The 13,855-nt window shown below is 47.9% G+C and overlaps 1 protein-coding gene across 3 annotated transcripts in view; it reads right to left on the bottom strand.

Annotated features, from left to right (window-relative positions):
* Positions 1-3,726: 3,726 nt before the first annotated feature.
* Positions 3,727-13,855, bottom strand: part of SEZ6L (seizure related 6 homolog like) — a 192,261-nt gene continuing 182,132 nt past the window's right edge. Inside the window, exons 14-17 of one of the 3 annotated variants that reach the window (XM_061385195.1) lie at positions 11,924-11,956; positions 8,945-9,059; positions 8,728-8,830; positions 3,727-7,013 (exon numbers count right to left, since the gene is read on the bottom strand). In XM_061385195.1, coding sequence (XP_061241179.1) covers positions 6,984-7,013; positions 8,728-8,830; positions 8,945-9,059; positions 11,924-11,956 — 281 coding nt within the window. In that variant the 3' untranslated portion in view covers positions 3,727-6,983. The remainder of the gene's footprint in view (positions 7,014-8,727; positions 8,831-8,944; positions 9,060-11,923; positions 11,957-13,855) is intronic. The other 2 variants (XM_061385196.1, XM_061385197.1) reach the window with 2 other exon arrangements.

Genomic DNA, 13,855 nt, shown 5'->3' with positions numbered 1-13,855 from the left:
GGTGAATGAGCCCTGGGTCCAAGGTGAGCCCATTTTTTAAGCATAACACCTTTGGCCCGGGTCTGTTTCGTGGGCAAGGAGGAAGAACCAGGGACGTTTGTTTCTCTTTCTCTGTCAAGAGTCAAGGGCAGTGCACTCATCCTTCAAATTGAAAACCATTGTATCAGAAACAATGCATCTCATCGGATGACTTTGTCCACAGGGAATGACCCACAGGCAGTGACGCGTGCCTGTCCTTTAGGATTAGGCAGACCTTCAACTAAAGCCAGGCGGAGGTTGCCACCTGGTGGAGGAAAGCTACCCAGACCCTTGCAACCAGTCATACTTTGGTTGATATTCTTTCTTCACAAATACTTAAGAATGCCTGTGTCAGGCAACAATGTTGCCAACAGTAGTATTAATAGCATTGTCTTAAAATGGGAATTTCTGGGGCTTTCTGGTGGTTGAGTGGTTAAGACTTTACACTCCCAATGCAGGGGACCACGGGTTTGACCCCTGGTTGGGGAACTAAGACCCCGCCTGCCATAGGGTGTGGCCAAAAAAAAAAAAAAAAAAAAGATAAAGGACTTTTATTGTGTGTTTTTTTTTAAGTTGTACATTAAAAAATAAATAAAATGGGTATTTCTTAGTTGAATGTAAATAAAAACTTAGAAATGTGAGGAAATAAAAAATAGGTCTTTAAAACTTGTAAGCCATGAAATTCATATTAAAGCTACTTTTTCTGTCCTGTGCCATCTTTTAGGTCAGAAGGTTAGTAAATCTTGGACAGACTCATAACAAGGAGAGAGAAAGATGGGGAGAAGAGGGAAGACATCAGAGGGAGGTGAGAGACTTGGAATGGGAGGTTGGTGGGGGCACAGGAGCTGAAACATTGATAGAACTTTCCAGAAAGTGGCATTCATACCTTATCTTTGCTTTTAGGTTCTGCTTGGGTGAAATATTTTCTCTGTTTATACAGTTTCTGAACATACAGAACCATCACCTGTGTTCACGGAGCTGGTTTCCAGCATTATTATTCTTGGGACAGGTAGGTGGATGTTGGCGCCATCAGAGGCCCAGAGTTTTCTATCCACTTAGTATCTGTCCATGCTTAGTGTCTTGCCTTTGTCCTCATGCTGGAGTCTTTCATTGCACGATGGACACTCAAGTCCTGAAGCATCATGACTAGGTTCAGAAGGGAGGAAACAGGGAGCAGGGATGTTGGTGCTGTATCAGCTGAGTCTGTCCCCTCTTCCCAGGAAGGCAAAGACTTTCGTAGACAACCCTCCTTCCCCAGCAACACACACACACACACACACACACACACACACAGCCAACTTTAGCTAATGTGCGTTGACCAGAAGGAGTTAGAAGATCAACCCTAACACCAAAGGAGGCTGGGGAAATGGGTAACAGGATTGTCATAATTGAAACCAACCGTGACCTGTTGTTGGAAGATGGGCTCATGGCTGCTGTTGTTGCTGAGCAAAACTGAAGTTCTGTTAGCAGAGAGCAGAGAAACAGACATTGGATAGGGTGACTTTCAGTGTCTGCCCCAACATTCTATCACTTTTTCCTCCCACACACAGGGATGTAGAAGCCCCATACCAGGGAGCTTCACAATGATGTAGAAAGACATCTCCTTCCTATTGGGGTCCCTCACCCCAATATGCTGCTTATCATTGATTGAGTCAAGATTCAGACTCAGAGCTCTAGCTCCTAACCACTGCTGAGTCCAGCCAAACACCTCCTGGGACAAAGCCAAGAGAGGCTGACACTGCATTCAGGGGGTCCATGGGATAAAAGCCTGCTTGGGTTCTGGGTGCTCCAGGAGGGAGCAGCACTGCTCAGGCTGGCCTGCAGGCATTCCTACCCTGGACATGGACCAGGAGCCGGACCTCCTGCGTTCCTTCCCTCATGGACAAGCTGTGTGGACTTGGGCGAGTGACTTGGCCTCTCTGAGCCTCAGGCGCCACATCTGTAATGACAATAATTTTACTAAGAGTAGAGCCCAAATGAGAGACTAAAGGGCATCAAATAACTAGCAAACCCAAAAGAGAGAGGGCTTCCCTGGTGGTTCAGTAGTAAAGAATCTGCCTATCAATGCAGGAGATGCAGGTTCGATTCCTGGGTGGGGAAGATCCCCTGCAGAAGGAAGTGGCAACCCACTCCAGTGTTCTTGCCCGTCAAATCCCATGGACAGAGGAGGCTATCGGGCTACGGCCCATGGGATCACTAAAGAGTCGGACAGGACTGAGCGACTGAACAACAACAAATTTAAAATGTAGGAAAAAACGAAACGGCACGCAGTCAACAAATGCTAGTGACTAGGACTATAATGGTTATTGTTGCTGTACTATCCTGGGAGGGGTCTCACTGGTCACTGCCTTAGGGTTATCTTGCTTCTGGCCCAAGGCAGCCCGTACTGCTCAGTTTGAAGCGCATTTACTGGTGCGGGTGGGTTCCAGTCTCAGGGAGAGTTCTTGTCTCTCCACTACTGTTCTAAACCTGCAGGCAGTCGGGCCTGGGAAACAGACTCTCGGTTTCCGAAAGTATCCTAGGCACACTACCTTGTCTTCTTTATCTAGTCTGTCCTTCCTCCTCGTCTCCGTTCCAGGACTGATTGAGTGACAGGCCTATGGGTGAGTCAGCCCCACCCTGGTCCCGCCAGCGGCCCCACCCCCTAGGAAGGTTCTCCCCGGAGGACCTATCAGAAGCCCCGCCCCTTCGTTTCATCGCGGAAGATGATTGGACAGCTGCGAGGAAGGAGCACGCCCCCACCACCACAGGGATGCTACCGCACGTGCCTCCCCAGCCCTTTCTCCATTTGTTGTGAGTTGTCCCTGAGATCTAGAGCGATCTTGGAGACTCTGTTCCCCTAATCCTTGAGAATTACTTAAGCTTTGGATTCGATTCCCCACGTGGCCGCCGGAGAGAACATTAAACAGAGTCCAGTCCTGTCTCCCTGCTTGGGGTCTGTCCCCTTGCACCCTCTCCGCCCCTCTCCCACCAAGCAACCCCCTCGCTCCACCTTCCAGCCACACTGGCCTTGTCCTTCAAAGAGGACAAACTCCCATCGGCCTCCCTCTGCCCCGAGGATTCCCCAGCAGCCCGGTATGGCTCTATTCCTCTAAAATCACCTCCTTGATCGCTCACCCCCAATCCCCCTCCGCACCTGGCTCCTCCCGGCACTTGTCATTCTTGGCACGAATCGTGGCTTGCAGTCATCTATCAGGATTTCTCTACTTTCTTCTGGGTACCACCTGGAGCATCGCTTTGTCAAATGGAGACATGCTAGTGATGGTTAATTGTATGTGTCAACTTTACTGGGCTAAGGGGTGCTCAGCTAAGGCTAAGGGGTGAGTCTGTAAGGGTGTCTCCCCTAAAGATTAGCGTTTGAATTGGGAAACTGAGTTACAAAGATCACCCCCACCTAGGCAGGTGGGCATCTTCCAATCCACAGAGAACAAAAGGTGGAGGATGGAGAATTTGCTGGGCTTGAGGTAGAACATCTCTGTTCTCCTGCTCTTGGACATGGATGATACTGGTATGTCCTGGATGGTGGTGTGTCTGATGACGGCAGTGGACACACTGTTCTGCACTTTCCCAGAACCATTCCCGAGCTGGCAGTCCTGCCTTGGCATCAAAGTGTCAGTATGTGTCACCCCAGTCAAATCCCCAGAAGCAGGAAACAGTTCCCTCGGTGCCATCCTGGAGTGTTTATAACAAAACCCCCATAGCTTTGACTCTTTTTCGTTTGTTTTATTAGCATCAATATATACAAAGTGGAAAATGACTTCATTGTTTTAGCTTAGAAATTTTGTTTTGCATTTAATTTGGGCAAAAAAATGGAAATGAAAACTCCCCAGGAGAAAGCCTACCTACCTTTGGGGGCTCTAAACAACTCAATAAAACCTGACCTCAAATGACCCAGTGACCTCAAAAAGCATAGGAAAGTCAGACCCTTTGGGTCGACCCTAAAGAAAAAGTCATTTTTACCAAGGCTCACACTCAGCCTCAATCTACCCATGTGTTTGCCAAGTCCCGTCCACGTATACAACCATTTGGGTCACGCAGCCACTTTGTTTCTTGCTGGGCTGTTTGGCAGTTTCCAAAGCCATCAGCCTGAGGTTCTGCAGGCTCTCCAAGGAGCTGGCTTCAAAAGATCATTTTTTAAAGCATGTCTGTGGAACTAAGTAAGGATGGCCATCAAGTAGCGACCGGAATACTTATGTTGGCTAAATAATTCTACCCTCTACCCCTGAAAAAAGCAGAAGGATGAGTTCCAAGCTGAAGAGGATTGAGTGTGTGCCTTTTAAAGCACAAGGTGGTAGCTGGCAGATACAGCTTATACGAATTAGCATGTAATACACACCATCACATGCATTCTTTGAAGCTCGAAATCTCTGTAAACGTATTTCCCCGATGTTTTACAAAGGGTAGCTTGTAGGACGGTTCAGTCCGTTCTTGAGTTTCTCAGGATTGTAGCCTATTCAAAAATATTTAATCCCAGCAGATTTTAACATTGATCTTAGAAAAACAGACATGACAGGAGCTGAAGTGAGATGCCTGGTAAATTTTTGGCATGATTATCATGATTTGTTTCACCTTTACATATTACAAAGACACATTCAGATATTTGAGAAAGAAAAATAGACACCAACCTGTCCTTCAATCACACTATACCTTGTCAAGCTTGCATGATCCAACTTTTGGCTTAAACAAACTTTTAAAACATGGTTACAGGAGCTGTACTACTAAGACAGAACTGATACATTGGAATCCTTAAAAAAAAAAAAAAAAGAAAACAAAACTCCACCTCTCTACTCTTTCCAACAGCCAGTAAGAAAGCCTAGGCCATAGCTTGGCCAGTTTTAGGGAACGGGGTTAGAATGAAGATTTTATTTTTTGTCAGTCTGTACGAAAGGCAAACGTTTAGTGTTCACGTAACCGTAGTCTGTTCTAATATTAAATGTCATTAATAGACTTCTTCATTCTGGATGACCCAGGGTTAGGGCTAAATCAGCCACAAATAGATATCAAAGCAACGACTGGATTCTGCCTTTTTTTTTTAAAAAGGGTTTGCATTATTTGCATTGCTGCTGTTTCTCCAGACATGACATTGCTCACTAACGGTCTGGAACATTTCTCCTCTGGTTCTTTCATAGAATGGGGTGGACTCTGGGCAGATGGAAGGCAGCGTTTTATGGCCTCTTGCTGTGCATCATGAGTGCATGCTGGAAGGAGCAAGTGTGCAGGATCCTTTTCTGGCAGAAGGAAAATATAGTGGGCCTCAGACCCCCCGAGACTGAGGACCACGGTCCTGCTGGGAGGAGGGTGTATGTGTCTGTGTGTCTGCAAAGCCAACTGCTCTATTCTGTTCCAGAGGCTTTCTAAGCAAGCGTCCAAGACGTGGACTCCAGGCCATTGCCCCAAAGGCAGGGCAGCCTGAAAAGCCTTTCAATGTTTGAAAACTGGCTGATTTAAAACAATTCTAGAGAGCATGAGAAGGTGCCAGAGAGGACCCCCAAACCACCAGGCTGGTGCACCTCTCTGAGCCATCAGCCATCACTTGGGAGATGAACTAGCCTCACATGGGCTATTACTTCCGAGCATCCTTACCCCTTGCCTTCTCTTTACACCTATATTTAGAAAAAAAAATCTTCCAGATAATCACATGCTCACCAGTCCTATTGGGGTGGGGCAAAGGACCCTGATAAAATACCAGGATGCTCACAGGATTAATGAGCTGCTGAGAAGCCCTTCCCGGCCTGAAACTTCTCCTTCCCTCCTCATTGGAGTGCAAATAGTATGATGGGATGCCATGGAGGTTTTAAATCCCCTTTCCTATTTCTAAGCACCTCCATGGTCAAGCATTCACACCACCATTCAACATCTGGCTAGAGCTTCAGAGAACAGAAAAGCAGTTTCTTCCTATGGGACCCTCCCTCCAAAATACTTAAATGTAAGGGTCTTCTGAAGGTGCCACCTTGCTTGAATCTCCACTATTATAAGGGCTCTGGCGTTCCAGCATCCCGGGAGGGCATCAGAGCTCATCTCTGGATTCCTCCTATGCAACCCTATACCCTTTTAACTATACAGGCAACATTCCTCATGCCTCCAAAGCATGCAGATCAATCATCACAGCTTGAGGGTGGCCTTGCTGAACACAGTGATCGATTCTGGCCCTGGGGGCATAAATTACCTGCTCTTTCATCATTGGAAGAGTGTCACGGAAAAGAACATTTTATCCACTCCATTCCCTTACCCAGCGATCCCCCTCATCCAGTTCTTCACTGGAATTCAAATCGCTCATCTTCTCTGAAAACTTTCCTTTGTCATCTGTCACCTTTATAGAAAGAAAACATTTTCTTAGTTTGCCAGCAGCCAGGGAGGCTGGGGTGGTGAAAGAGAATGTTCATGTCACAACTTTGCTGCCCTCAGAGGGGCCAGGGGGGAAGAAGCTGGGGCGAATCCTTTGAGAAGCCCGGGAAATCGGAAGGATGGATGCAGACTGATTTTGGAGCAGAGCTGTTTAAGTCTCCGTGCCAAATTCCAACCCCAGTTAATCCAACAAGAAATACCCCTTTCCAACCTAACCTTAGATTTGTACGAAAACACCATGGGCATGGATCCTGAAGATGCATGCAATCTGATGCAGCCGTAGTTGCTTATGGGAGAGACAGCCTGTTGCGTTCTGTTTTTTTCCCCTCTTCCCTCAGCTGCTGCGTTTGCCGTTTTACAGGTCCTCCACCCGCCTTCACGACTGAGGCCGTGCCACGAATTTGGCTGCAGCTGCTATACATCCAACCACACACCTAAACTCGATTTTAAATATAATAAATACAGCGAAGAAAACAGTAAGTCTCCAGTAAAGAGTCTAAAGAAAAGCCAGCCGACACTCCGGGGTTTCCATCAAATGCCACATGGTCTCTAGATGGGTCTCTCGAGGAGGTTGTAGCTGCGTTCGTATTTGTACGTTCCCGTCCCACGTGGAGCTCTCTCTAGATGGAAACTTCGTACTCTCTGGTTTCCTGTGAGAAAGCGGAGCACAGATCTGGTGACCCCTTGTGTGGCAGAGGGACTCCTGGCATGGTTCTGGATCTCCACTCCTCCCTGTACCCAGCACTGGACAGAGGACTTTGCAGTGCTCTTGGCTCTGGCCTTGACCTGCTTTTGCCAGTGGGTTATGGTAAAGTGGGGCTTAAAGAGTGCATGTGTGTTTCTGCCTGTGTCTGCCCTTCTGCCATCAACATAAGTGGAACATGCCTTGATGGCCTCTGGCACGATCAAGATGCTGATGAGAAGATGAGAGTTCTGGACAGCAGAGTTGGGTCACTGGCCAACAAGCCAGTCCCAGATGTGTACGTGAGGGCTGCTGAACCAGGACTACTGCCCAGCTGAAACTAGCCAAAAACATTGTCCCATGGATCGATGAGCAAATTAACGCTTTTTGGTTTGAGCGACTGACTTTAGGGGCTGTTTGTTACTCAGCATTATCATAGTTCTAGGTGACTGATACACAAAAGTCTAATACACATAATGATACACATGAGTCTTAATAAGGTCTACTTTCCAAAGTACTATTTTTCGTCAGCTTGACCTTCTTTGAGGATTCAGAAACAAGCTACATATGTGTAAAATAACATATGACTTTGTCTTACCAGTGGCAAATCTAAAATGACCACAACATGTAGGCAGCAATCAGTTCCATTTCTCCAATATTCACTGAGTGTGTGTGATACACTCCAGGCTCCCAGGGCAGAGAAGGGAGATACAGGAAGTCAGAGACTTGGACCTGGAGGGGTTGCTGTCATATGCTTTAATGGAAGTCTGTATTTCCCACTGGGTCAACACAGATAAGCAATTCTGTCTGTGTTTCATGGTAGATGAGACTGTGGTGGGAAGACTCCAAGGTGGTCCTCATGATCCCCATCTGCCTGGCTTTCACATGCTTGTATGATCCCTTCCCCTTAACTGTGGACACAACCTATGACTTGCTTCTAAGCAACAGAGTACAGAAAAGGTGTTAGGATGTCACGTCTGTATTTTATATTTTATAGGACTGTGGCTTCCTCTTACAAGGGGACTCTCTCTCTCTCTGATTTTGAAAAACCAAGCTGCTATGTTGTGAGTCGTTCTACAAGAGGGACACACGGAAAAGAACTGAGGTTGACAGCCTACAAGAAACTGAGCCCCTCGGTCCAACAACCTGCAAGGAACTGGATGCCATCAGCATCCATGTGAGCTTGGATGTGATCCTTCCACAGTCAAGCCTCAGATGAGAATGTAGCCTCGACTGACACCTTAACTGCAGCCTGTGAGTCCTGGAGGAGAGGACCTGCATAAGCTGTTCCTGGACTCCTTACCTACACAATCTATGAAGTAATAAATGGGTGCCTTTTCAGGTTCCTAAATTTGCAGTAATATTGTCACACACCAATCAATAACCAGCGCAGGAGCTCAGAGTAAGTGGGAGTGCGAGAAGGTTAGCAGGGACAAGGAACAAGTCAAGTTTATGCCCCCCAAGTACTGGGAGACAATTGTACACCATCACACAGTGAATTTGAAGGGCTGTGATGCTGCAGAATCACGAGTAGTCTTCTGGGGTCTTGGGGGGGATCAGCCACTGGCCATGCCTTTCTGTCAGCGGCATCGTGAGCAAGAGAAAATTAAGCCTCTTGTTTTGATGTCCATGAGTTCAGAGCAAAGAGGGAGATCCCAGGGAGAGAAGGGAGACTGACTCACCCCCGTCTCATAGATGGGGTTGTCGAACTCGGTCTCCACGGTGATCTGGCTGTAGGGGTGGGAATACATCAGAGGCAGGCGGAGGTTGGAGTAGTAACGGCACCTGGAGAGAGGCGGTCAAGGGGACAGAAGTGACTTCTCCTGCACAAGGAGACCTCAGCTTGCTGGTCGTTGAGGGGGTTGAGAGCCCCCATCCCCACCCGGAGCCCTGCCGTACCTGGTGATGTAAATGTAGGCTCCTCCCAGCAGTAAGGAGATGATGAGGACAGGGATGAAGATAGCCAGAGCCATGTTTCCTCCTTCCAGAGATGTCTCTGCTGCCGCTTCTGCTACTGAACACACAGCCGGTGAGGGTACCCGGCGCCCAGCGCGGGGCCCCGCCCTCCCAGCCCTGCACCTACTCCAGGAGCTAATGCCGGAGTGGGTGAAAGCCTTCCTCCTTGGAGAGCTGTCTCCAGAAGGGAGAAGAGGCGGAGACTGGAGGAAACGGGGCTGGTCCTTTGCAACAGAGCCCAGACTCAACCCTGGATGGGGTGGTCATAGACACCACGGAGAATTACACGCTTTTAACTCGGCTCAGTTGGTAAAGAATCCGCCTGGAATACAGCAGACCCATGTTCGATTCCTGGGTCAGGAAGATCCCGTGGAGAAGGGATAGGCTACCCACTCCAGTATTCTTGGGCTTCCCTTATGGCTCAGCTGGTAAAGAATCTGCCTGCAATGTGGGAGACCTGGGTTTGGTCCCTGGGTTGGGAAGATCCCCTGGAGAACGGAAAGGCCATCCACTCCAGTATTCTTGCCTGGAGAGTTCCATGGACTATACAGTCCACGGGGTTGCAGAGTCCGACACGACTCAGCGACTTTCACTTTCAATTCGTTTCTTCTAGGGAGGGGTGAGGTGATTAACAGTTACAATCTGGTTAAAACCGAATCCAAGGGAAGACTTGGAGAAAACTCACAACGTGCTAACTGGAAAGGCAGGTTTGCTCGACTTCAAGAGAAGACAGGGTTGTGTCTAGAATGGCAGGTCCCCTCCAGACCTGCTTAATCAGACTCACCAGCAGAGGGCGCTGGGCAGTCAGGTCAGTGCGCGGTACCCACACGCCCCATGACACCCCAACTGTGCCAACTCGGGTTTGATTCTCAGAGGCCGCGGCTGCACACTCCCGGGTAACCCTCTCGGCCTCACCTGGAGCCCCCCACTATCTCCCAGTAATCTGCAGAAATCACAGGAACTATCAGAACTGACGGAGGACGAGATGGCTGGACGGCATCATCGACTCCACCGACAGGAGTTTGAGCAAACTCTGGGAGATAGTGAAGGAAGGGGACCCTGGCGTGCTACAGTCCATGGGGTCGCGAAGAGTTGGACACGACTGAGTGACTGAACAACAACAAAATGATAATTCAGTGTGGAGGTGAAGGGGGGATGGGGGTGTTTTCCCAGCAAAGCCCCGCATCCCTTTTGGACACTTGACCTCCGTTTTTCTCTGCCATTCTCTGTGGCCATGTCTAACAGAGCTCGGCCTGCATGCCAATCTATAATCCATTAACTGCCACTGTTTGGGCCTGAAAAATCAATTTTAATACCTATGATAAATGCGTGAGCACAGAACATCACAATGGCATCATGCCCTCTGAACATCATGCCCCCAGGCGTTTGAGACGTTCTCACGGTTCACAGGTTCTTGGAAGACAGCAAAGGAAGGGCCTGAGTTGAGCATAAATGCCCTGTTTTTCCAGCGGACTGGCTAATACAGGCTCTGTTCCTGTACACACTTGAGCCCCAGTTCCATCTGCTCGGATTAAAATGTCATCTGTTGCAAGAGAGTGCAACTCATGACATGTAATTCCTACCGCCCCAGATTCTAAGTGAACTGCGTATAGTCAGAAAGACAAGCGGCTCCAAAAATAATTTAGAAATCATCCAGTTGGTTAAACTTAAAAGATAGTTAATTTGTTTTGGCTGTGCTGGGTCTTCGCTGCTGCACAGACTTTTCTCTAGTTGCGGCGAGTGGGTTTCTCATTGCTGTGGCTTCTCCTGCTGTGGAGCACGGGCTTAGGGAGCACCATCTTCAGTAGTCCTGGTACACAGGCTTGGTTGCTCCGTAGCACGTGGGATCTTCCTGGATCAGGAATTGAACCTGTGTCTCCTGCACTGGCAGGTGGATTCTTCACCACGGAGCCACCAGGGAAGCCCTAAAACTTTTTCTTTTTTTTTAAACAAAATATTATTATTATTTTCTGACTTGAGTGGTTTTGGACCAAACTAGATAAAGGTTATACAGAACAGAACATTTTATGTATGAGAGGGGTTGAAAAGGGAAGACAAAATCCTGTATCACTTTTAACATCTGTTCCCCATTAATAAGTCTCGCTTGGTAATTTCTAACAAAAGAATAGAAAACAGGGACTTTCCCGGCAGTCCCTTGGTTAAGAATCTGCCTGCCAGTGCAGGGGCCAGGGTTCCATCTTGGGTTTGGGAAGATCTCAGGTGCCGTGGGGCAACAAAGCCCGTGTGCCACGACTGTAAGACTGAGCCTGCACGCCCTAGAGCCTGTGCCCCGCAGCAAGAGAAGCTACCAGGGTGAGAAGCCTGTGCCCGCAACCAGAGAGCAGCCTCCACTCACGGCAACTAAAAAGAGCCCACGTGCAACAACAAAGACTCAGCACAGCCAAAAATCAGAAACATACACACACAAAAACAAGGGGCGGGGGTGAGGTGGGGTGGGGTTGCCCAGGTATAGCTGTATTTGGGGGAAGCAAAAGATGGAGGGAAAACCAGGTCTCAGAGCATCCCCTAGGGAAGAGGTTTCCCTCCTGAAACCAGGAGTCTGCTCAGCATGAAAGGTGAGGCGTTCCTGGATTTAGTTCCTCAAATAGCACCACATGGTTGAAAAGTTTGACAAGAGGAGCGTGTCTTTCTCAGGCATGTGGACCCCCAGATGTTTTCCACTTGGCATCATGAACAGAACTGGCGTCTGATCTCTTTCGGGTCATGGTTAGGACCATAAATTGCAAATGCAATTTTTTTTTTCTTTACAATATCATTTGTTTTCAAATTAGCTTCAGCAATGTGAAGGCAGAATTTTTGCTTTTTTTTTTTTTTAAGCATCTGGATAAGGATTTCCAAGGGCCTTCCCTTGCTTTCTGCTCTTAGCTTGGTTAATGAGGTGTTTTTCTTCGTGGGACTCACCTTCTAAGGCGTGTTCAAAGCTGTCTTGATTAACTGAAAGAGAAAAATTGGAGCACTGGTTGGTGTCGGGTGAATTCACTCTGCTTGTATGAAACGAAGGTGCCCCCCGCCTGCCCCCCTGGCGCTCCCCTGCCCCCCGATTAAGTGCATAAGTCCATGCCCTGCTTTACTGAAGTTAGTGCTGCATTTGTCTGTTTGTTTGAAATCTTGGGCTTCTGGAATTAGTGGGAATGCCTGGCCTCATTCCCTCCCTATGTTCCTTAGAGAAGATGAGACATACGAAAGGAACAGGGCAGAAATCACTGAAGACTCACCACGTGTCAGATACCAGGCGTCAAGACCTTTATATATATTTGTGCTTAATCCCATTGGGTGCTTACTATTATCATCTCCATCTAACAGATGAGCAAACAGAGGTTCAGAGAAGGGAAGTGATTTCTCTGACACCACACAGCTTCTAAGCGATGGAGGCAAGATTTGATCCTGCTTGGCTTCCTGCGGCCTCTGCCCTTAACTACATAGTTCTGATCCCTTTAGTGTTTTTCAAACTTTGAAACTTTTCAGTTTTCAAAGGCTGATGGATGGTGAGGGGTGAGGCAGAAATCTCCAGTCCTCAGCCCAGCCAGGGGAGACACTGTTCTCCTGCTTGGAAATATGCATTTATGTGAACCTTTCTAATTTCACTGTTATTTTGTATTGATTTGGAATATAAGGTTTATATGCCATATTTTCATTCATTTATTGCCTTAGACTGGAACTCTCTGGACTTTGTTTATTCACTGTGCAACTTCTTTGGAGGTTGAGGATGCTGGAGGCTGGCATCTTCATGCTTTGGCATCTAAGTCATCATGATAACTGAGCACAAAAATATACCCACACAGGGACTTCCCTGGTGGTCCAGTGGTTAAAACTTCACCTTACAATGTAGGGGTTGCAGGTTCGATCCCTGGCTGGTGAGCTAAGATCCCGCGTGCCCTGTGGCCCAAAGGTGAAAGCATAAAACAGAAACAAGACTGTAACAAACTCAATAGAGACTTTCAAAATGGTCTACATCAAAAAAAATCTTTAAAAAATATACCCACACAGGTGGGGTTCAAGGATGGAAACCCCCAGAGTGAAGGGCCTTGATGAAAAGATTGTATGATAAGGTAATGAGAAGCGGTGACCCACCCCAAAGGCTCAGCGAGCCTCATGTCATACCTAATACCAAGGCTTCCTAATTAGAGCTTTGGTCAAAGTGACTCTGACTTCCATCATTACCAAGTGATGATAACAAAACCAGCTGAAAAAATAGTGTACTAACTCATTCACTGACTCCAGCCATCTCTGGAGCCAGGGCTTTAGGAAAATGGAAGGATTAAGGCAGATGTTTTCTACCCAAGACATGAATGGGGCCTTGACTGTGTGTCTGGGGGAGGGGGCACGTAAGCTTCCATGAAACCTTAGAAATGGAAGGAGATGTGGAGCCAAGTGTGATCAGTGGCCTTGTTGGGGGTGGGGGGAACACATGCCAAAAAGCAGCTTCTTGGACTCTTTTCTGGACCTGCCAGTGTGGCATGTTTGGGGGTGCATGTCTGAAACTCCAGGATTCTGAAGCTGCTGACCCAGCCACTGACTCTCCCTTAGAAGCCCTGACCTCAGTTCAGTCCAGTTGAGTCGCTCAGTTGTGTCCCACTCTTCGCGACCCCATGGACCACAGCATGCCAGGCCTCCCTGTCCATCACCAGCTCCAGGAGTTTACTCAAACTCATCTCCATTGAGTTGGTGATGCCATCCAACCATCTCATCCTCTATCATGCCCTTCTCCTCCCGCCTTCAGTCTTTCCCAGCATCAGGGTCTTTTCAGATGAGTCAGCTCTTTCCATCAGGTGGCCAAAGTATTAGAGCTTCAGCTTCAGCATCAGTCCTTCCAATGAATACTCAGGACTGATC

The sequence above is a fragment of the Bos javanicus genome, chromosome 17, assembly GCF_032452875.1.
Source record: "Bos javanicus breed banteng chromosome 17, ARS-OSU_banteng_1.0, whole genome shotgun sequence".
Taxonomy (NCBI): domain Eukaryota; kingdom Metazoa; phylum Chordata; class Mammalia; order Artiodactyla; family Bovidae; genus Bos; species Bos javanicus.
The sequence above is the reverse complement of the archived record's forward strand: the minus strand, read 5'-3'. Positions and strand labels throughout refer to the sequence as shown.